This window comes from Chiroxiphia lanceolata, chromosome 6 (genome assembly GCF_009829145.1).
Source record: "Chiroxiphia lanceolata isolate bChiLan1 chromosome 6, bChiLan1.pri, whole genome shotgun sequence".
NCBI lineage: Eukaryota > Metazoa > Chordata > Aves > Passeriformes > Pipridae > Chiroxiphia > Chiroxiphia lanceolata.
The window spans coordinates 1,100,245-1,123,223 of NC_045642.1; the positions used below are offsets into that span (position 1 = coordinate 1,100,245).

Sequence of the window (22,979 nt, forward strand, 5' to 3'; positions counted from 1 at the left end):
TCCGGCAAACCCAAGGCATTGGCTCCTGCTGAGCAGTGGGAGATGGAGTATTAAGATATCACTGTACACTTTTAATCTCCCTTGGCACTCTCACGGTCCTTAATCACTGTCAAGTCCTCTAACACCTTGTATTTTGTGCAGTCTAGGGAGGATGGGAAGGGCTGATGGAGCAGGGGTTGAGACAGCACTGGCTTTTGTATTTATTTAAAAAGCACTGGATTCACAAGCAGGGAATAAGGTGCATAAATGTGATGCTCAGTGCCATAAAGGCTTAGGCTGCTGGAGTGGCACTAAGTCCCCGAGTCCCCTGCACAACAGCTAAACTGAATAGTGGAATTGCTTTGGCTTTGGTTTCAGTTGGTTTTTGTTTGCTTTTGTTTGGTTGGGTTTTGTTTTGTTATTGTTTGTTTGTTTGTTAAACATAATTTTCTGGTATCTAAACCAGAGCAAAGATAGAGGAATATCCAGATATCTCCACAGTTAACCAGCCTGTGGATTCAGAGCACACTTTGGAGAGAAAAGGAGACGGAGGGATGATTGAAGAGATGGACAAGATGGCATGAGCTACATTTCCTTCAGGAAACCAGGCTAGAAATTAAGCCCTTTCAAATAAACAAATAAAAATAACAGCAGAATTTCACACTCTTATTTTATATCTATCATTTTGCAATGGTTTTGTGTCTGTAATACACCAGCAACCAGCAAGGGATAAACTTATTAAATTGATGCAGGGATGAAAAATGCAAAGAAGAAGAAGAAACTGAACAAGGTTTACAAAAAGACTTTTCCCTACATAAAGGAATGACACCTACAATAAAGGAACATTTTTATTGAAGAATAATGGCTCAGTTAAAGGTTAAGAATGTACGGAAAGGGGGCAGCCTGGAGCAGAGATGAGGCATGGAAAGGAAAGCTTCAGGGAAGTTTGGATGACTTGGTTTAGTTTGTGGTTCTGGTGCTCATTTCACTGGCTGCAGAATATCACAAAATCACAGAAATGACACAGTTCTTCACGTTTTTCCCCATTATTATTTTCAGCAAACCACTCTGACAGATCCATGGCATCTCCTGCCATGCCATAGGACATGGTCAGTTGTGACTTTTTCAGGGATACGAAAGAGCAGGATGTACATCTGTCCCTTCACAACATCCCCAAGGTTATTCATCCTCAGGGGGAGAGGGAGCAAAACCTGAGAGATTTAAATAACTTAAAAAAATAGTGTAAGCCAATAACAGCTAAAAACAGTGACTTAAAACCAGCTTTGGTTTGTCAAAGGATTTTTGTTCCTCCTTATCTCATGTGTCAGGAGTGGAATAAACCACACCCTGTGGTGGCTTGGGGTTTCTGGGAGGCTTCTGGTGCTAATCGGCTGAGGAGAGGTGTTGTGTGGTGACGAGGAAGGGCAGAACCCAGCTCAAAAATGAGCTAACATTTTGACATTAAGTTGCTTTTCCCATTTCTAACCCACATCACGGCATCACCCACTTCCCCCTTCCGGAGGCGGGGTGGTGCCTACAACAACCCTTGGATTTCAGATCCACCGGGCGCCGATATCAACCCAACGAGGGAAAAGTAATAAAAACAACTGCAAGGGGTTTCAGGTGCGACGCGGCACCACGTGATTCCCATGATCATTGCGGGGGTTTAAAAGGCACCCTGGAGGCCACAGCCCCCTCAGCGCTTCCAGCGCTTCTTCCCACCCCTCAGCGCTTCTTCCCACCCCTCAGCGCTTCCCGCCCTTTTTGCGCCCCGCCCCTCGGCGCCCCCCGCGCTGCGCATGCGCGGCCGCATGAGGCGGTGCCCGCCGCCTCCCTCCCCGCAGCCGCGGCCGGGTCCCGCCGCGCCCCGCGCCATGTCGGACCGGCTCGCCAAGCCCTCCTGCCTCATCGTCGCCAGCGCCGCTGCCGCGGGTGAGACGCTCTCGGGGTGGGGGGAACCGTCAGGTTCGCTCCGGCCGCGGGTGCTCCGCGCCCCCGCCCTCCTCAGCGCTCGTCGGTGCGGTGTCCGCTGTCCCCACCGTGCTCGGGCAGTGAGCTCCCGCGTGTGTTTGCACCGCTGGCGGGGCTTGTCCTCAGTGTGTGCGCCCCGCAGCTGCCTCGGCAATGGCCTACCAGCTCTGTGTGTGTGTGCCGAGCCCCGCGGTCGCAGCTGTGCCTTCCCCGCACACGCTGCGGCTGCTGCTGTGCCTGTTCCCCACACACGGACACCTGCGCTGCAGGTGCTGCCTCCTGGTGCAGCCGTGCTGGTTTGCCCCCCTGCGTGTTCCTTTAGTGGCTTTCAGCTGAAGGAGAGCAGGGTTAAACGGGATATTGGGAAGATATTCTCCCCTGTGAGGGTGGTGAGGCCCTGGCACAGGTTGCCCAGAGAAGCTGTGGCTGCTCCATCCCTGGGAGTGTCCAAGGGCAGGTTGGACGGGGCTTGGAGCAACCTGGGCTAGTGGAAGGTGTCCCTGCCCATGGCAGAGGGTGGAATTTCTTGATCTTTAAGGTCCCTTTCAAGCTAAGCCATTCCTGTATTCTCTGATTCTGTTCTTCAATATACAGCTGACCTGTAATGCAGATTGTACACTTATTACATCTTATAATCATAGAATCAGAAATCATTAAAAAAACTCCTCTAAAACGTAAAGCTTTTGAGATGAGCTTTTTAATGTGCTTTGCTAGATGAACTGAGCTAGTGTGGCTGGGATTAAACTATCGCCGTCGTTTCCTTAAGGTGTTGGAATCTGTTTTCCAGGTGTCTCAGCCCAGTCCTTCCTTCACTGCTTTACTGTGGCCAGCTCTGCTTTTAACCTGCAAGTTGCTACTCCTGGGGTGAGTAAAAATGGGCAAATGCTGTGATTTCAGTCTGGAGCCAGTTGGTATCTTGATTGACATGAGAGAATCACACTCAAACTTTGGCAGGAGGGAGAACTATTAGAATGAATTAAATGGGGGAAAATGGAAAACTTGAGGGTTTTGAGAGCTGCAGCATCCCAAACTCCCACATGGCTGTCCTTCAGGAAGCGTGGTGGGTGTCTGTGCAGGGATCCTGACCGTGTGAACCGTGTTGTCCCCAGGGGAAGTCAATTGATTTTGTGGATGTGAACGAGGGCAACATGCGCTGGATCCAGGACTTCCGAATGAAATCCTACGCCAGCCCCGCCAAGCTGGAGTCCATTGATGGTGAGAGCTTCCCCAGGGAGCAGGTGCTGCTTAGGGCCAGGTTTTCAGGGAAGAACGACACAGGAAAGGCATAAAACTTGTGTTCTAAGAGAAGACCGTGGCAACTGCAGTTGTTCGTTTATTTTTTATTTAAGAGGAAGTCCTGGCAACTGCCTTCTTGTTTTCTTATTTATCTTGGCTTGGTAATTCTCTTAATATATACATCTCCATCTCTTGTATATATACACACACTACATTGTTATTGGTTAAAAATAAATATTTTGCTGAAGTGGAAGCTAGCAAGACAGAACAGTTGTAAGTGTTGCCTGGGTAAGCACAGCTCATTAAAAATATGTTCCTTGCCCTAACAAGGACCTTCTTCTTTACCCCACATAGCTCTGTTAATTTCTTTAGTTCATTTTTCACCTTTGTGTGTGGGTTTGTCCTATTTTTTTTTTTTTCAAACCTGCAATGTGTTTATGGTCAGGCTTTTTTGTTTGTAACCTGTGTTACGATGAGCTCACACTTTCCTCCTGCCCAGGGACTCGGTACCACGCCTTGCTGATCCCAAACTGCCCTGGGGCTGTGACTGACCTTGCCAACAGCGGGTACCTGGCCAAGATCCTGCAGCACTTCAGCACTGAGAGCAGTAGGTGAACGTCCTTGGTTGTTTTGGTAAATAAAATAGTGGGTTCTGTGCTGTTCCTGCAGGACTCTTGCCTTCTAATGCCTTCAGTGTTTTGTGTAGTTAAAGAGCATTCAGAGCTGGGAAGGAAAACCAGTGTCTTAAAAGGGAGGGGGAACAAGTATCTTAAAAGGGTCTTAAAAAAGGAAAGGAAACCTTAAAAGTCTCCCAAAGTGTATGAAAGGGGGAGTCTTGAAGGAAAAAGGGGGTCTTAAAATATCTTAAAGCAATGCCAGTAGCTTTTCCAAGCTTGTCTCAGAAGAGGATTCCCTGCCTTACAGTGATACAGAAATGGCTCTGTGGAAATCATTGGGATTCAAGGTTCAGAGCCAAGTGTGGAATGTCCCAGGATCATCAGTAAGGCTGGAGTTAATCAAGACTTTGGGTGTGCTTCATGTCTGAGCCTTTGCTGCTGTCTCTGGACTTGGAGTTACAAGCTGTTAACTTCTTTAAAGACTGGGCCAGTTCCTATTCTCCCTCTTATTATTATAATAATAATTATAATAAATCTTATCATAGACAGTAATTGTTACTACAGTGTGCAGGGAAGCCCTTACAGCCCAAGAGAATATTAAGAGTGCAGTGTAATTCTCTTGCAGGAGGGCAATGTCCTCACACACTCCTGTGTTTTGACTGTTTGAAGATGCTCACAAATGGCTTTAATCTCTTCCCCTAGAGCCCATCTGTGCTGTTGGACACGGAGTGGCAGCTTTGTGTTGTGCCACCAATGAGGACAAATCCTGGGTTTTTCAGGGATACAGCCTGACAGGGGTAAGTTGAGCTGTTGCCTGACTTGCTGTTTGGGGACTTCCCTTGCTGTGATTTCTGGTGGGTTTGGTCTTAACCTGAAATTCCCTAAGAATAAAAACCATCAGTTTGCTACACTGAGTTTATCTCAGGTGTGGAGAGTTGTCTTTGACAAGGGGCCCAACACAGTGCATGGGCAGATTATCCCACTCTGACTGGCATGTGGAGTGTTTTCTCTCTGACTGTGCAGTAAACTTCAAACAGAAGCAATAAAATGCTGGCAATTCCCACTGCAGCTCTTTGGATTCATAGTTGAGGACTTCTAAGAGTTTGGTTGTTTTTTTTTTTTTCCCCATGAATTCTAGGGTAAGTTATTTCTCAAGGTGCTGTTTCATTTTAAAAGGTAGAGGAAGTCATAGGAAAAAAGATGAGAGGAAGCTTCAGGAAAAAGACCGTTTGTACAAATTGGCTTGTGATTAAAGTAACCAGTTACTGCTGATAATTTATTTTATGTGCAGCCATATCTCTCACCTCACAGTCCGTCTGTATGGCAGGTGTGCCCAGGTGATGCAAATCTCTATAGTACAGCTTTTAGGGTTGAAAATTTACATGAAAAGTTAAGAAATAAAGATTTTTTGGAGGCTCAGATGCTATCAATGTCCTCATGTGCTTCTATTTCACTTATGGATTGTGCATGGATTGTAATTATCCATGACTAAATGTTTTAAAATGTGATGTGGCCTAACTATAGTTGATATGGAAACCATAAAATGGCATTTCCTCCTGTGCATGTAAAAGCTGAACTGAGTGCTCTTAAATTTTCCTCTCTTTATTTGTTTCCCATGCTCATTCTGAGGTGGATTACTGTTATTTGGGCACAGGATCTGCGTCCAGATATTTGACCCCCACAGCCAGACAGGTCTGCACTTCCCTGAGGTTAATCACACGTGCAGAAATTGTTTGGTGTTTGCTTTCAACTGAGATAAAGTTTTCAGTTTGCTTCCTGCAGGAAATCCATCGAAGCTGCACGTGGTCGTTTGGTTGGGAGAATCATAGAGGGAGCAGGAATATGAGTTGCAGGGAAATGTGTGGGTTTTGCTTGGCTTTTTTTCTGTAAAAAAACCAGACAAACTTATCTCCTTTTGATCTTTTTTTCAGCCCTCTGTATATGAACTGGTGAGGGAGCCGAATTTTGCCAGTTTGTCCATTATTGTGGAGGATTTTGTGAAGGATTCTGGAGCTACATTCAGTGGTATGTCACTCCTGGTGTCCAGGACTTCACACTTAGTGCCTCCCTTTTGCAAATGGGTGTTTGTGTGCCAGTTGTACCCAGCTGAGTGGGACTCTGGCAGGGTATCTCACCTGGCATTCCCATTCCCTAATTTACTAGTGATTTTTCCAGGCTGGGTTGGGTGGGGCTTGGAGCAACCTGGTGGAAGGTGTCCCTGCAAGGGGGGTAGGACTGAATGAGCTTTAAGGTCCCTCCCAACCCAAACCAGGCTGGGATTCTGTGATTCTGTCTGGAATGAGGTAACTTAAAAATTCTGGTTGGGGTACTGAGCAGTTGCTGGTAGATCTGAGCACATTGGGGTATTAAAATTGGCCAGAAAATTGGTATTTCATTTTTGTAGCATGGTGATTACAACTCATGTCTTGCACAAGAATTGCAAGGTAATCACAACTTCAATATACGTACTTTGAGTTTTTCTTAATGAAAATCTCTTGATTATTTGTGCCTTACCCACCTGGTGCCCATCAAATCAAAGGGGACAGTCCTGTCCTTTCAGAAAAGGTTTTTGTGGGGAAATCATTGCAGGATCAGGGTCTTGAGGCTGTCCCTGTGTGGGGTTAGGGATCAGCACCCAGCAGATGTGTCAGGTCAGAGCAGTTCCCTGTTGTGTCTGTGCTCTGTGCACTGACTCTCCCTGCTGTGCTCTCTCCTGTGCCCAGCCAGCAGCCCCGACGCTGTTCATGTCGTGCTGGACAGGCACCTGGTGACGGGGCAGAACGAGAACTCCACCCTCCCTGCTGTCCAGAACCTCCTGATTCTCTGCAATGTCAGGTAAGGCAAGATGGGGACAACAACTGGGAACAGCCAGGGCTGTGAGCATCTTTTAGTTTCAGGAATATTGTCCCAACAAAGAGGTTAACTAATGAAGTGAGTATCACTCTTGATCAAGCTCTTCAGGCAGTTGTGTCTGTTGGTGGAAAGCACTTGATTATTTTGAAAACGATTAAAATGTGTGGGGAAGTGCATAGCTATAGTGGAACTGGTAAAATAAAATATTAAATAGGCTTCACTAAATATTTTTAGTAGGAGAAACATCTCTTGTTTCTTGAGCTTTGGCAGGTTAACATCGAGTCAGTTCTGACTGAGGATTCTGGGAATGAATGGACTTAATTCCTTTGGAAGTGGCTTGGCTGTTTGACTGTCACCTTGTCAGGCAGAAGAGCACGTGTAGATAACCCCAAAAATCCCCTCTCCTGCTCAGGGGAATGTGTGTTACAGGTCCTGTGCTGGCTGTGGACTAATGGGTCGTGTCATGTCTGGCTGTGTTTCCTTCAGCAGGAAATGAAGGAGCAGGTCTCTTTGCAAATGGGACGGATGAAGAGCCAGCAGGCTGAGGATTTCCTTGGCTCTTGGATAAAACATCCCTGTTGTGGACTGGGAAGTGACTGTGACAGTGGAGTGGCCCTGTCAGGTTCTGTGTGTACCGAGTGGATGAAGCAACTGTGATCCCCCCCTTGCATTTTTGCTGCTGCACTTGCTCAGTGCTTCTCTAGACCCTCAGTCTGCAGGGGTGGGGGAACTGTCTTCTTGAAACCCATCCCCCAGTTGGTGCTGTGAATACAAGTGGCTGAAGCTGGAGGCCTTGCTCTGGGCTGGCATTACACTGATGCACAGTGTGCCCTTTGTTTTCTCCCTTGCCTCTGTTCATGTCCTTGGAATTGTGTTTAAAAGGTTTTGCTCAGCGGATTTTTACGTGATCTCACAACTGGTTATTTGTTCTCCTTTGTGCTGCTCGCGTTGTGGATTTTGTTCTCTTTAAAACATTCCTCTCTGGGAGTATGTTGCTGCTGCCCCTTGCTGGAATTTCATGGACAAAAGGGACTAAAAATGCTGGTAGATAATGTGGATCACATCTGAGGAACCAGCTGCAGGCTGGAATCTGGCCTTCTCCTGCCTTCTGAGCTGCACATGTGGCTTGAAGCTGAGTGTAGAAAGGAAAAACCAGACTGAGAATATTTTTTGCAGGCTCAGACACACTAAATATATTGGAAAGTAGATAAATTAACTTTTAGGTAATTGTTTTTTTTTTCATTCCCTCTTGCAATAGTGGGCAACATTTCTACAGTGCTCTGAAGGGAAGGACCTTTGGACTTACATTTTTGTTTTCTTACTGGGGTAATATTGACTGTAACAAGTCATCAAGTCAAAGTAACTTTGTCTCTTCTGTAGAAACCCAATTGTTTAGCTCTGTCTCAAGAATTTGGTGTGATTTTTTTTTTTTTTAAAGACAAACTGCTGTGGGATTTGCTGGGTCTTCTACTGTTACATTCTAGAGCCCAGCTCTAGAATTTAATTTTGAAATGAAAATTGGGCTTTGATAGAAATTATTGAATGGCTTTGATAAATCTTCATTCCTGACAAGTCTCCTTAGGGGTTTGATGCTGACACCTTCAGGGCACTCTTTACATCTGGAAAGCCACAACTTGAGTGTGAAGTGGGAGTCTGAGTGGCCACAAGTCTGTATCTCCTTTAGGACTGTTTCCACGGGATTTTGCCAAAATCCATTGCACCTTTCACTGCTTGCCTGTAAAAAATAGAATATTGGTGTCTACCCTGTGTCCTGTTTTCATTCCTTGCATGAGGTTCTGTCGTGGATGGGCTGCCAGGTGAGCAAACAGCATTGAGGCCACTGCAGGCTTTGATCAGTTCACTACTGTGCTATTTTTTTTTCCTTGTTTTGTGGCATCTGGGACCTGTTGGAATTGCTCTTTGTACCTCTGTTGGGTAGTAAACTGATGGACAAAGTACAGTGCCTGGAGATTCTGTGGTGCTTCCTCGTTCCTCCCACATGAGAGCAGACAGAGAGGAGTTTTCTGTGTGTGTGTTTTCACTCTCTCCCATCACACAGCCATTTTTATCTCCTCGGTGATGGAGTTGCTCCTGGAAAACTGAGGGAGAGTTGAGTGATGTGTGCAGGTGTGTGCCAGCAGCTTCTGAGGCGGATCTGGATGCTGGGCTGGATTGTGTCACCTTTAGAAATCCTGCTGATTAACTGGGAGCCATTAACATCATAGGGTCTTGGAATTAAGGTTGAAAAAGACCTTGAAGATTATCAAGTCCAGGTATGAGAGCAGCACCGTGTTCACCACTAAACCGTGTCCTCAAATGCCACATCCACACATTTTTTGCAACACTTGCAGGGATGGTGACTCCACCACTGCCATGGGCAGCCTGTTCCAATGCTTGACAACCCTGTCCACGAAGAAATTTTCCCCATTATCCAACCTAAAACTCCCCTGGCACAACTTGAAGCCATTAGTGATGGTAGCTTCAAGTTCTTGTACAGAATGACTAATTCTAGCCAGGGATTGGAAAAAAAATTGTCATGAAGGGAGATTTCCTGTCCCAAGAGGTTGGAAAGGTTGAGTCTTTGGCAAGTATTACTGGCTCTGGGTGTGTCTAACAAAAGGTAAGGGCATTTTTAAATCAAGTTTTACAGGGTGTTTAGTGATTCTTTGGGATTTCTCCACAAACACACATTTTATTTCCTCCTCATTCCTGAGTCTAAGCTTGTCCTTGTGAGACAGAAAATCTTTCTGGGAGATGACAGACATCTGATTTCTTAATCTGAGGAGGTATGGACATTTGGGAAACCCCTGAAGGAGTTTGTCAGCTGGGCTCAGACAGGATTCTGTGGGAGATCTCATCTGAAGAGAGGTGAAGCTGAGGAAGAGTTAGAGAGGAAAGGTTCTTTGTGTGACTGACTGAAGAGCTGTAGAGGCTGAAGGTTCATGTGGTTGTTGGGTTTCTGCCCCATTTCAGGAAGGATGTAGATTTTTGTGGCTTAGCCCCGGAAATCAGGCACCTCCCAACATCCCCCTGTGCTGCAGGGAAGAGGAAACCCCAGTGCTGAGAGGGGAACAGCAGCTGCCACTGCAGCAGGTAAGGGACCCTGTGACACTTCAAACATAACTTGTTCATCTCCTGCCCCCTCAGCTCCTGAGGTGGCTGTGGGTAAGTGGAGTAAGGTTTAACTCTGATTGAGGGACCTTGTCCTGCATCTTTTTTCCCCTTTCACTGCAGTATTTTATTGTCTCTTGGGCAACTTTGAGAACACTTGAGTTTAATTTGAGCCCCATGTTTAATTTGAGCCCCAGCTTTGAGGTGACAGATTCCATGCACGCGGGTGAAGCTTTTAATGCTGGCTTCACTTGGACAGGGAAAAGGTCAGCTCCCTTTGGACAGCTTTGCTTTCTGCCTGGCCTGCTTCCCACCTCTGACACCTGCAGGGGCAGAGGGGCTGGGTGAGACCCCTGAGGTGGCTTCATCTCCCTCTGGGCAGACTGGCACTACTCCCAGGGCAGGGCTGGGAATGCAGCCCCAGGTATCCATGTCTGGTTGTAGCTGGCTGTCCCTTTGTTCCCAGGCTGTTATGGATGTCCTGACAACAGTGCTGCTGTGTCACCCTGCTGTGAGTGATCACTGGTTCCCTTGGCTCGTTTCCCTTGTGTTACTCAAGCTGGGTAGAGCACGTGTGTGTCCGTGTTGTAGCCTCAGTACTGTGATTTTTCCCTTTTTAAAAAGTTAAGTTCAGGCAACTTTGTCAGGAAACAGTTAACTGTGTCTACCTACCCGTGAGCAGGAATCTCTGAGAATTGTGAAATAACTGAGGTTGGAAAGGACATCAGAGATCATGGAGTCCAGCCATTCCCTCAGCACTGCCAAGGCCACCACTAACCTGTGTCCCCAAGTGCCACATCCACATGGCTTTTAAATCCCTCCAGTGATGGGGACTCAGCCACTCTCCTGGGCAGCTGTGCCAGTGCTTAAAAGCCCTTCCAGAGTATAATATCCCTAATAATAACCCTAATAGCCAATAAACATCCTCTGGCACAAATTGAGGCCATTTCCTTCTTGTCCTGTCACTTGTTCTTGTCTACTTCTCGTGGAACTGGGCCTACATAAACTAATAAATTATATATATAATTTTCACATATGTATGTTTCATACATGTGTGTTTTGTACCAAGAGGGGCTTTTGAAACCTGTGTTTTCCCTTTAAAAGTGCCTGAAATTCAAAACTGCTTTCCTCAATGTGGTAGGGCTGCAGACTGAACTAGGAGTTCAATTACGAAAATTTAAGAGATTAAAATCCTCTCAGGTGTCTGCTGCAGAAGTGAACTGACCATGTTACAAGGCAGGCAGGTCTGGGTTAATCTGCATGTATTGACAAAAGTGCCACAAGGTTTTGATGTTCTATTTGTCCCTTTGCAAATTGGTAAAAAAAAAAAACAACCAAACAAAAACCAACCATGATACAGAAATCTATCCATACACAGCATGATACTTTTACAGGTAAGACATTTGTACATCCACTGAACCTCAGGTGATCTGCTCAGCCTGGAGCACTCAGGGAAATGCTTGGTTTTTCTTGCTTTTACTTTCCATTTTCAGCACTGAACATTCGCTCCTGCAAAGAGAACAAACAAAGAGCAGCTGAGGAAGGGTTTGGGAAAAGTGCAAGGAGTTGTCAGTCACCAAGTGCTTAGAATCAGGTATGATGCTGAGTATTTGTCCCCCAAACCCACACAGTTTAATGAATCCCATGTGAAAGCCTCTCCATAAATTGACAGGTGACTTTGACAGCAGATCTGTGCTTTCTCAGTGCCTCCAAGTACAAACATGATTTATTTCCAGCTCACTATGTGCAGATTATTTGTGTCTTGTGCTGCTGCTGACAGCTAATGAGTTTAGAATCAGACTTGAAGGACTCCTCACTTTGACAGTGGTGTTATCTTGATGAGCTGCCAGTCCAAACCCTGCCTGGGGCCCCAAACTGCAGGTGTGGCCCACACCTGGCATTCACTTTTCTTGGCATGCAGTGAAGATTTCCAAGCTCACTGAATTCAGGTGGCCTGTCCTACAGAACGTGTCCAAAAGCCTGATCAGACTTGCTTCGATCCTCAGCCACATCAAAGGGAACTGCAGGCTGGCTGCAGTGCCTGGGAGGAGCGGGACACAACACCTACCTTTAACATCCTTTCCAGCTTAACTGCATCTGCAGCGAACTTCCTGATCCCATCGGAGAGCTTCTCCACAGCCATCTGGTCCTCGTTGTGGTGCCAGCGGAATGCCTTCTCATCCAGGTGGATCTTCTCCAGGTCACAGGCCTGAGCTGTGCAAGGGGAGCAGGAACAGAAATGAGCCGGGTGATTGGACTCTTATCAAATTTAGGCTCCTGAGCACCTCTAGGTAGTGAAAAATTCTGAAATACTTTCAGCATGACTTGCTGCAGGAGCACAGTTTGGGGTGTGAGATTGGAAGTGCTCCTGATATGGTTGGGGGGGGGGCGGAGAAGGGGTGGAGAAAAAGGGTAATCTGGCTAATCAATTTGTCTTAAAACACAATGTATGTGTGTGCTGTTCCTGTACCTGCTGCTGAATGGCACAGCACTTCGAGGCCTGTTCTAGGGAATTATGCAACAGTCCTGCAGCAGTGAGACATTCTAAGCAAATATTCTGAACAATCAGGGCTTTATTTGGCAAGAACTAACAAAAGCTCGCTTGATAACAGGCCTCCAGGCCAGCCAGCACCCTGTGAGCAGCAACCCATGAATACAGCTGTGCAGAGCTTGTTTGCTGAGATGCAAAGCAGCATTTTAATGAGGCTACAGAAAAGGAAGAGCATCACAGAATCCTGGAACAGTTTGGGTTGGAAGGGACCTTAAAGCTCATCCAGTTCTACCCCCTGTCATGGGCAGGGACACCTTCCACTAGACCAGGTTGCTCCAAGCCCTGTCCAACCTGGCCTTGAAGCAGTGCAATGGGAACAAGCATTCAAAGCCATCCTGGCACAGTGTCACTAGATCCTGTCACTCAGTCTTGTGTATGATTTCTGGAGGGAAAACACCTTTTGGCATGTCTAGAGATTAAGATTAAACAAGTTTGGCATCTTTGCTAATATTCAGTGAAATTTCATCCCGAGCATGTGGAGATAAACTTCCCTCTGCTCTCCCTGTCCCCTTGGGAGAGTTGCAGAGGGTGGAAGCACATTCCAAAGGCAGTGGACCCAAGACCCTAAAGGTGCGTCTGCAATTGTAGCAGTGATGCTGTAATGGGGCTACAGTATTTCCTTTTGAGGCTACAATATTTCCTTTAGGAAATCAGACTGTCCCTAAAGCAGGATGGAATCGAGCACCACAGCGCTGAGTGGAACCCCAAACTCTTTTAACGTTCCAGAAGAAAGGGAGACTGAAGAAGCCGGTGTGACCCGGGAGGGGACTTACCCTCTTTCACACTGAGTGTGGGAGTTAACTTGATGTGCTCTTTGCTGAGCTCTGCCAGGAGTTTGGGTGAAATGGTGAGATAGTCGCAGCCCGTGAGTGCTTTGATTTCGCCCGTGTTCCGGAACGACGCTCCCATCACGATGGTTTTGTAGCCAAACTTTTTGTAGTAGTTGTAGATCTTGGTGACACTCTTCACTCCTGAAAGGGAGAAACCAGCAACTTCAAGAATGATTCTAAGTGATTATTTAGAACAGGCTCAAACCAGCATTTTGTCATAAGAGGGTTTATATGAGTAAACTGTTTGAATGAGTAGCTACTGTCATCTTAACAGTGTTAAATATGTGTTTACCTGGGTCCTCTGAAGGCTCATAGGTTTTCTTGTCTCCATTTGCAACATACCAATCCAGGATCCTTCCCACAAATGGGGAGATCAGAGTAACTCCAGCTTCAGCACAGGCAACAGCCTGAGCAAAGGAGAACAGCAAGGTCATGTTGCAGTGGATCCCATACTCTGCCTCCAGGACCCTGCAGACACAGGCTGGCTTAGAACAGCACTTTGCTCACCTACTGAATTTATATTCCAGTAACAAGCTGATATGTTCAATCTCCTGAATTCCTTCAGTTGAGTTAGGAATGTGGCACAGTCGATAAGCTTTGAGGTTTTAAGCTAACAGCAGATGTTTTGTGCTGCTGAACTCTGCATTATTAATGCTGTTCCTTGGGCCAAATGCAGCCAACTTAGCAGGACATTTCAGGAAACTGTGGCCTGGCCCTTGTATGAACAAACTTTTCCTCTTTCAACAGCAAGCTGTGGCAGAGCACCTTCCCTGCTGGTGACAGACTTCCTCAGGCCGTGCCTTCAGCAGTACTGTTTATCTGAGGTCAGAGTGCGCCTGTCAGGTGCCTGTGGACAGGCAGGAGCATGCCATGAGTCAGCACACCAGCCACACAAAGACTTACTTGCCAGCCTGGATTCCTTCCCATGTCGAAGAGAGCTTGATGAGAATCCGATCTTTACCAATTCCTGCTTCCTTATAGAGGTCGATGAGGCGCCTGGCCCTTTGAATCATTCCTTCCTTATCGAAGGACAGCCTTTTGAGACAAGAGCAGGGCTGCTCAGAACTGATCATTTGGTTTATATGCTCCCCCCCCCCCCCCAAGCCCCGTGGAAAAACATTGTCCTGTTTTATCAGGACAGAAATGTGCCAGCAGTGGGTTTTTGTTCTAGGGTCCCTCCTGGACTCTGAGCCCCCCAAAGAGGAAGTTTTTCATAATGAATTCAGAAGCTGAGCATTAAAAAAAAAATTGGCAGTGAGCAGGTTAACAGACAAATCCTGTGCAAGTCTTGAAATAAACTGTTCAAACAGATCTCTTGCTAAATTGAGCAGATACAATCACAGAGAATAGAATGAGCAAAACTAAGAGTGGAAGCATGAGGCTTCCCTGGCTTGAGAAACAACAGGAGGATTACAGAAATCCAAGGTTGGTGTTACTTGTTTTTCTTACAGAGTTCTAGTCAAACTAAGGGAAAGCCACACTTCTAAATATGAACAATATAAATCCTGATAGTCTTATAGGCAAGAGCACCTTTCTCCAGCTCATATCATGTCTCTTTTTCTGTGTACAAAATATCCAGGGTAACCCAGAGGGAAAAGAGCCAACCTTGCATCTACTTCTGTGGACACACGGCCGGGTATCCTCTTGAGGATTTCAGCTCCAAACAATACAAAAAGTTTGTCAGAAGCATTTTTGATCTGTTCCTCTTCTGACCTGAAAACCACAAGAAGCAAAAGCATATGGGAGGGGGAAAAAAAAAAAGGTACGTTTACGCTTTACCGTGGATTTGAAGATCAAATTTCACAGCCTGTTTAACATCAAATTCCAGAGTTCAAATGAGCCGCTTGTGCTCTGCTCTCTGTTTGTGTCCTGCCCTCTGTTACTGCTGGCAGGATTAGCCTTTGGACATTATTTCCTATAAAGCTGCTGTTTTCCTGTGCAAGGAAGGCCCTGTGTGAGCTGGTAAATAGGGAGGCACACGTGGAATGAGCATAAGGAATTTTTCGGTGTTGAGGCTTTTTTGGGGCAGGAGATAAACCCACAAATACGCGAGGGGGAAAGCCCAGTACGATGCTTGTATAAATAAGGCATTTTAAACATAGGTCTCTTGAGATTAAAGCCCTCTTGACTTACCCACCAAGCTTCTTCCCATAGGCAACAGCATCATCCACGAGTTTCTGGTACGCCGGCATCTGGGCCGCGGCGAGGATCAGGGACGGGTTGGTGGTGGCATCCAGGGGCTTGTACTCGTCGATGGCTGAGGAAGGAAAACCAGGCTGTTTAAAACAACCAGCCAGCCTCAGAAACGAGAAGGATTTTGCCCAGGTGGCTGAGGGTGTGAGCGCTTGTGGCTGTAGGGTCTGGTAATGACAGAACACACCAGTGCTCAGAGGTGTTTGTGCCACGGTACGGAACAACTGGGTTACAGGAACAAAGCACAGCAAACTTCAAATTTTATAAACAGACATTGCCCAAAAGGTATAGACTTGTAGAAATGATGAAGTGGTGCTGATTTCCAACCATATCCCAGCCAGCATAACTGAGCTTCAGGAATCACAGAAGGGAGTAAAGACCAGGGGAATCTTCCCTTCTGGCAGTCAGGAATTCAGGCTCTTGTTTGTGTCCAAGGATAGGACCAGGACAGATGAACAGCAACTTTTCTTACTGCTTTTTAAACCTTTTCCAAATAGTTGTAGTTTCTCAGTGGCCTTGTCATTTCCTTGTACTACCAGGCTTTCTTCTTTCCAGAAGGTATTTGACCCTTTGTCTTACCTTAAGCCCTGGACTGCACCTATTCCAGGTGATGCCAAGTGTTTACCAAAGCAGGCTGTGACTTACATTGTCTGGCTGTAATCACAGCCTAGCACCAGAGCCTGGCTGGGCAAACAGGGCAGAGTCTCTGCAGGCCCCTCAGCAGTTTCAACAACGCAGTTAAATGTCAAAAAATATCAAAACACTTATTACCAGCTCCTTCTCCTCAGTATTTTTTTTTTTATTTTTGCACAAGGGATGAACCCCCAAAGTTAGAGAGTGCAACTGTACTGAAACTGTGCCAACTGTATTGAAAATAAATCCTTTTTTTCCACAGATCCTTCCCAGGCAACGATCAGGATCCTGGAGAGGTCCTTCAGAACTTTAATTCACGTGGACATGGCTTAAAACAGAGCAGCACCTCAGTGAAACTCCTGCTCTGGACCGAACCCAACGGGGAACCAGCGTCGGCAGAGAGTGCACCTTCAGCAGAGCCAGGTGGGATTCTTGCCTTGTTTTGGGCTCTAAGAATGACCCCCAGGAAACAACAGGCAGCCAGAGGACAACCTGGGGGTGTCCTGCACAGGGCCAGGAGCTGGACTTAGTGATCCCTGTGGGATATTCCCTGGTCCTTCCTGCTGCCCGCACGCCACCACCCCCTCGGCCACTGCACGGTGTATTTTTTGTCTGAGCTGCTGCTGCCCCTTCCCTTCACCTTAAATTTACTGCCCTGAGACATCTGACAGTTCCCATGTGGGGTTGGTTATTATTACACATCCAGGATTAGGGATTACCAGGCCCGGGGAGGGCAGGATGGGATTCCAGGGCTGTTCTACGCCACCCAGAGATACTCAGGAGGGATTTTTTTGGCTCTGATGGACCAAGCAGGGCACTGGGTAGTGACAGCTTGGGAACAAATGGCTTTATAATGGAAGGCCACCTCCCCTTCTTGGAAAAGAGCACGCTGGCTCATTACCAGGAGATAAGGGGAACCAAAAGCACTTTGGCATTATTTTTATGGAATCCTGGAATGGCTTGGGTTGGAAGGGACCTTAAAGATCATCCACTTCCACCCCTTGCCATAGGCAGGGACACCTTCCACTATCCCACACTGCTCCAAGCCCCGTCCAACCTGGCCTTGAGTTTGAAAAAACCCCAGAAAAGTCCCAAATCCAGACAGGTCGCTGGAAAAAAAAAAAAAGCCCGAATTCAGAGCCCGGTTAGAGTGTGGCAGTTCTTACTGACAGCACGCGGGTTTGGGCACACTAGCAGAAAATCACGGGAGGGTCTAGAAAATGTCCCGGGCGGGCGGGCGGGTTTTGCCCTGCCGGCTACAGAGGCCGGGAATGGACGAGCGGCACCCCCCCCCCCCCCGCAGGGTGGTTCGCTCTGCCCCCACCGAGCGCCCCTTTAACCGGGCGCGCCCACTCTGCCGGGAGGGGTGGGGGTTAAGGTAAGGAGAAGGTGCACTGACAGGACCCCCCCCCTCGCCGCCCCTCACCGTTGAAGTCCCCGGTGTCGGCCACCACCGTGGTGTAGTGCTTGAGCTGGTCCAGCGCCGACTCCATCTTCTGTCGCTTCACGGGGGACACCGACATGTCGGCGGCTCTGGGGGACTCCGGCCACCTATAAGGGACCCTGCGTGCCCGGAGGGGACCGGCCTGCGCGCGCACCCGCCGCCCGCGCGCTCCCGGCACCCGCGCCAATCCCGGCCAGGGGTGGGGGGCGGCCAGCCAATCGGGAGCGCCGACACACGGCAGACCCGGCCGGGAGGAGCCGGGGCGGGGCAGCGGGAGGGAGCGCGGTTCTGATTGGCTGGGTCGTGGCTCTGAGGGTCGGGGCGGGTGGTCGCCTTGGCGACTCTGATGCCGCCATTGCCCCCGGCGGGTGGGCTCGGGTGAGCTTCTCACCCCGGGATCTCCCGGTCTGGGATCTTCCGGCCCCTGGACCTCCCCCGGAGGCTTCCCCACGGCCGGGCACAGCGCCTGAGCCACCCGTCCCTCATGGCCGCGCGGGCTCGGGGCGCCGCCGCTGGCACAAGATGGCGGCCGGGCTGTGAGGGGGAGGCAGCGCTGAGGGAAGTGCTCACCCGCTGCAGGAGCTCAGCGCTTTCTGTTTCCTCCCCTACTGTCGCGGCAAGGCTCGAAATGGCTAGTCAGCCACAGCTCCAGCCTGTGAGAGAGCCCCCAACCCAGCAAGGCACGTGGTTTGGGCTGTTCGTTCGCTCCAACTTTTTTCAGGTTCTAGTCTTCAGGTTCTAGAAAAGGTCATCCTGTTAGCGCGGTCATGCTCCTGAAACAGAGGACGGGACTTGGCTGGAAATGTCAGAGAGTCTGTCACTTGGCTGTCTAACAGACTCCGAGTCATGCTGTCCCCTCTTTTTGTACTGTTCCAATCGTGTAAGCTGCCACTGGAGTTTCCCTTCCTGATAAGCAAGAATCTGCTTTTGTACAACGTTCTCATGCTTTGCCCAGCCCAAGAGAGGATAACGTAAGGAGGCATCTCTTTGCTCCGCGCTGTGCCTAAGCTGGCATTGACCAGGATTGGGGATTTTTAGCTTGCCACTGCAAAATGTAGCCCTGGACAGCATCTGGGTGTGAAAACAGTGATGTGTTGTCACAGTTGTATGTTCTAGGAGTAAGAGAAATTGGTTCTTCGAAGTGACAAGTTGAATTGGCAGCTTTCCTGGCATTTAATTCCTACCATGTGTGAGGTTTCTTTCCCTCCCCCCCCATTTTTGGACACTGTTATCGAAGCCACAGCATCCTTCCTGTTGAATGCCAGTCCCCCAAACCCAAAGGAAACGTGTGGTTTCAGACATTTTGGTGAGTTTCTGAGACTCAGTGACAAACCATTATGAAAACCCAGCGAACGAGACAGAGATGGAGTTATACTTATAACTTAACTATTTTAATAAATCTTATACAGTGCATGGTTATATCATTTTCTCCTTCCTTCAGTTACATCAATGTACAGGACTTTATAGCGTTGTCTGTAGGCAGTACAAGTAGAACAGATGCACAGCTCAGTCACTTGAAAATTTATAAAAGTGACTCCTGCAGTAAGGTCTGCTGAGATATTTACTTTAGGAAGTGCTCCCATGCTCCCATCTTTACAGAATTGTCATGTACAGTCCCATTATAATCCCTAATAACTATAATTCTGTGGGACTTGCTTTCCTCTACACCCAAAGAAAGGAAGGTGGTGTGTTTCCTGGCTCAACAGTTGGTTTTGTTTTCATTTTAGGAATTATTTCTCCTCCTGTGCTTGCCATCCTGCTTCCCATCTCCACCCTACTCCAGAGCCAGGGCTTCTCAGGAGGATTGTCCTCTTCATCCCTCCCTGACAAGGTAAGTGCCCTTCACAGATTCCAACAGGGTTGGGGCTAAAAGATGATCCTCCCCTGCAAGTTCCCTGCCTGCACTCCAGTTCCTGTTTCAAATAAAGAAAATATTTCATCCATAAGAGACATTATTTGAAGCATAAAACCAAAACTGAGGTGTGTTGGTGCTCTCAGATTTAGACACAAGTCCCCCAGACACTGTTTTACAGCTTTTTTCCATTAAATGTGCACTTTAAAGGAGGTAGGACCATTCCTGGCAGGTAAAGGCAAGCACAGGTGTGGAACCTGGACCTGAGTCCCATCCAGCCAAAGGTAAGGGGTGTGAAGGAGAAACCCCAACTCTCCCTGTGCTGGGAGCAGTTCTGGAGCTGTTTGCTTTCCTGCTTTGCCATCAGGTAGGTCTGTAAGTTTAAAGAGAGACAGAAATACAATGTGCCAAACTTACTGTGGACAGGAACTACTCTGCTCGAGTTGTAAAATCTTCAGTAAGATTTTGATGCATAATCACTTCATCCTGTCTCTAGGGAGAGGGATTTTTTCCTCACCTCTATTTAGAGATTGTTATATACATATTCACGTAATATGATGATGAAAAACACCCTGTGCTAAATTACCTTTTTTTTTTTTTTTTTTTGGTGGCCATTTATTTTGTGCTAAACCAGCCTTTTTCCCAGTGTGCTTTTGGGTTTTAGATATTTAGGAGTCATTTCAGCTGAACCTTTGCAAAGCAAACGTGAAGGTGGGGACAGGTGACCAACACCCTAGGAAGGGCTGTGGGTGTAACTGGGTTGGGAGCAAATGGTCAGGGCTTATCTCCTCCTGGTTTGAGGCGGGGTTTGGCAACACCACAACGTTCCAAATCAGGATCAGTGTCACTGGGAAGGGCTGCACAGCTACCCTGAGCCCCAGGCTCTGCCTAAGCAGGGGTGGGCAGGGGGAACTCACCTATTTCTGTACTCAAATCACTTCCTTTGTCCCTCCTGCTCGTTTTTAGGCAATGAAATCTCAGTTCCACTGTTCAAAGCCAGCAATAACTGGTTTATGGATTTAAAGAAGCAGACAGTCTTTGGGAATGTGTGTTGCTATTCCAGCCTTGTCCAACGAGGGGGCATGGGAAGGGGAGTGGGAAGGAGAGAAAGAGGGCAGGGAATTGTCACAGGCCCTGTGCAGGGGGAGGAGGGAATGAGGAGGGGGTTGCCTTAGGATGCCCAGAGAGGTGGTGACTCCCCATCCCTGGAAGTGTCCAAGGCCAGGTTGGATGGGACTTGGAACAACCTGGTCTAGTGGAAGGTGTCCCTGCCCATGGCAGGGGGTGGAACAGGATGAGCTTTAAGGTCCTTTCCAACCCAAACCGTTCCAGGATTTTAGGAAGAGCCTTATTCCCATGGTCCAGACTCTAAACAGTCAGTGCTGTCCCGTGCCTGCTCTTCCCGAGCCATGCTGGAGAGGGGGTGGGAGCAGGGACAGCTCTCGGACAAAAGCTTTGTGGGGTCTCTTTTTGCTTGAATCCGGCCCTTGTCGTTCATCCAGACCCGTGTGCGTCCCGCTCTGACCGCATGCACGTAAAATTCCAGTATAAAATACATAGTTATAAAAAAAATACTTCATGCAATATTAAAACACCTTTCCCAGAGGGACATGGTCTTATTGTCAACCCTTATCAACAGTGTTCGAGGAATTGTCACTCTGCTGGCAGCCAGACCCAAAGTGCAGCACTGCTGTCTCCTGCCTGGCCAGGGGATCATTGCTTTCATTCCCTTTTTCTCTGCACTACTAGAACTAAGAGCTGAAATAAAGCAGACAGGGTTTAATTAGCGGAATCAATCCTCTCCTGGCGGCGCTTCATGATTTCTTGGAGCTCTGACTCCCCTCTGCTTTTCTGCAATGGAAACAAAACAGGAAGTTTGAATTTGAACTCCGAGCTGTAGGCAAATTACAGCATTTGATTCATGCTGTAAGGGTCAAGCTAGTTTCAAAGAGATACATTATATTAGCAAAAAGCAGATTAATTAGTGGAAATGGGGATCTGCCTTATGGATTTGGGGCCTTTTTGCTTAAAAGCCCCTTGAGAATTTTTAGATGTGTTTGATTGGTGGTGTGGGTTTTGGTTGCGTTGTTTTTTGTTTCTTTCAATTGTGTTTCTTAAAATGCCTGTTTAATGAGATATTTGACACTGCTGGTAAAGTAGGGATTATCCAGAAAAATCCTTACCTCCAGTTGGTTTTTCTCCACTGTGATCTTGCTGTATACTCTGTTTCCCTCATCTCCACACACCTTCTTCAGTTCCTCTCTGTTGAGGGAGAAGAGCTGAGCTCCAGTGAGGATGCCAAGGTGTTCCACTGTCCTGGGAAGACACAAAGGGAGGAGATGATGGCTTTGTGCCAGAGATGGAAGGGCTGGGCACTGCACCAGGGCCACATCATGAAGCCCTGGAGCTGTGCCAAGGTGGCAGCTGCAATCCCAGTTGCATTTCAGGCCGTGGGTTTAGTTAGTTATTATGCAGTTTTCTCCAGGAAACTATGTGTAAGAAAGAAAGAGAGTGAGTTTGGGCTCTGAATGCCCTGTTTACAGAGCCTGGATTTACCAGGATTGAAATGCAGTTTGCAACACAGGCTTTGAAAGTAAATACAAGTGACTTGTCACCCAGTTGAGATGTTGCAAGTGGCCTCCCCTGCTCTTTTTCCAATAAAGGAGCAGCATTTCATGTGGCAAAAAAGCAAATCTTACTCTTTGCTGAATGACTTTGCCTCCAGCCAAGCTTTGACTTCTTCGGTGCTGGACTCGAAGGTGAGGGGCACAAAAACTTCCTGAGGCTTCTCCACTTTGAAATTCCTGTGGGGAGGCTGAATTTTATTGTTTGTGATCTTCTTTAGCAGCTCGTCATTCAGCTCATCCATTTGGTGAATAAGTTCTGTAGAAATAAGCAGGGAATGAAATCAAGTCTTCAGTCAGAAATCCTGTTAAACGAATGTGTTTGCAGGGAAATTGTAAGGAAAATTGGAATGTGGCTCAGCATTTTCATTAACTCTGTAAATACACCCCAGGAAAGTGCTTACTTTCGTATTTTAGTTCTAAAGAACAAGCTTAAGTGCTTTGTTGGAGCAGTGACATTTTGACCTTCAGAATTCCACCAGGAACAAATGTGGACAGGGTTCCACTGTGGTTTTGGAGGCTGCTGGAGCAGAGTGGGGGATCTCCCTCTTCCTCCCAAGCCAATTCCTCCCTTCAGCTTTTGAAACTTTGCTTTCTCTTTGAGAGAAACTGGGATTTCTACAGTTCTCCAGAATGATGGAGAGGAGGGATCACAAAAATGACAGCTGAGTGTTCTAAGAAGCTTTGGCTTTGGGTTTCTTGCAGTGTGACTGGCGAGAACCTCATTTTCACCTGTCTTAGATACAAATTTACATTGAGACCAGTCTTGTTTCTCACGTTTGTAACTTCCCCTGTCCATCACACCTCAGCCAAGGGACATGAAACCCCACAACCCCCACGAGCTTCTGCTTGAGGTTTGCTCAAGGGTGTAAACCTGATCTGGCAGTGTCTTTGCTCCCACCGGTGCTGTCAGGTGGTGACAAGGGACAGGGTCCCTTTCCCTGATGTCTGGTTGCTTCAGTTGGTCATCTTCCTGTTTTTGAGTTATTTAGTTCCCTTTGGGCTGCTGAAATAAGGGAACTGCCCTGCAGACACAGCAGCAAGAGGGGAGAACCCCAGCCCACGTGAGGCAGCAGGGGTCAGGA

At 47.6% G+C, this 22,979-nt stretch overlaps 4 protein-coding genes across 6 annotated transcripts in view; 2 read left to right on the plus strand and 2 right to left on the minus strand.

Annotated features, from left to right (window-relative positions):
* LOC116787990 (deleted in malignant brain tumors 1 protein-like) overlaps window positions 1–22,979 on the plus strand; it is a 499,349-nt gene that overhangs the window by 31,778 nt on the left and 444,592 nt on the right. The window lies entirely within an intron of this gene.
* On the plus strand, window positions 1,776–8,418 carry GATD1 (glutamine amidotransferase like class 1 domain containing 1). 3 transcript variants are annotated; one of them, XM_032691666.1, is made up of 8 exons: window positions 1,776–1,911; window positions 2,738–2,814; window positions 3,060–3,165; window positions 3,686–3,793; window positions 4,506–4,600; window positions 5,735–5,828; window positions 6,527–6,638; window positions 7,143–8,418. In XM_032691666.1, the coding sequence occupies exons 1-8, from the start codon at window positions 1,779–1,781 to the stop codon at window positions 7,150–7,152; spliced, it is 735 nt and encodes a 244-aa protein (XP_032547557.1). In that variant the 5' UTR covers window positions 1,776–1,778; the 3' UTR covers window positions 7,153–8,418. The 3 variants fall into 3 exon arrangements, with proteins under 3 accessions (XP_032547557.1, XP_032547558.1, XP_032547559.1); XM_032691667.1 differs by having other exon boundaries at window positions 7,146–8,418; XM_032691668.1 differs by having other exon boundaries at window positions 1,839–1,944.
* TALDO1 (transaldolase 1) lies at window positions 11,043–17,650 on the minus strand. Its single transcript, XM_032691635.1, has 8 exons — window positions 17,401–17,650; window positions 15,282–15,405; window positions 14,754–14,861; window positions 14,052–14,183; window positions 13,441–13,616; window positions 13,092–13,289; window positions 11,836–11,981; window positions 11,043–11,276 (listed from the first exon to the last, which is right to left on the minus strand). The coding sequence occupies exons 1-8, from the start codon at window positions 17,495–17,497 to the stop codon at window positions 11,244–11,246; spliced, it is 1,014 nt and encodes a 337-aa protein (XP_032547526.1). The 5' UTR covers window positions 17,498–17,650; the 3' UTR covers window positions 11,043–11,243.
* EPS8L2 (EPS8 like 2) overlaps window positions 18,788–22,979 on the minus strand; it is a 48,999-nt gene continuing 44,807 nt past the window's right edge. The window contains exons 19-21 of the mRNA XM_032690891.1: window positions 21,970–22,153; window positions 21,454–21,586; window positions 18,788–21,121 (exon numbers count right to left, since the gene is read on the minus strand). Of these exons, the coding sequence (XP_032546782.1) occupies window positions 21,050–21,121; window positions 21,454–21,586; window positions 21,970–22,153 (389 nt within the window). The 3' untranslated portion in view covers window positions 18,788–21,049. The remainder of the gene's footprint in view (window positions 21,122–21,453; window positions 21,587–21,969; window positions 22,154–22,979) is intronic.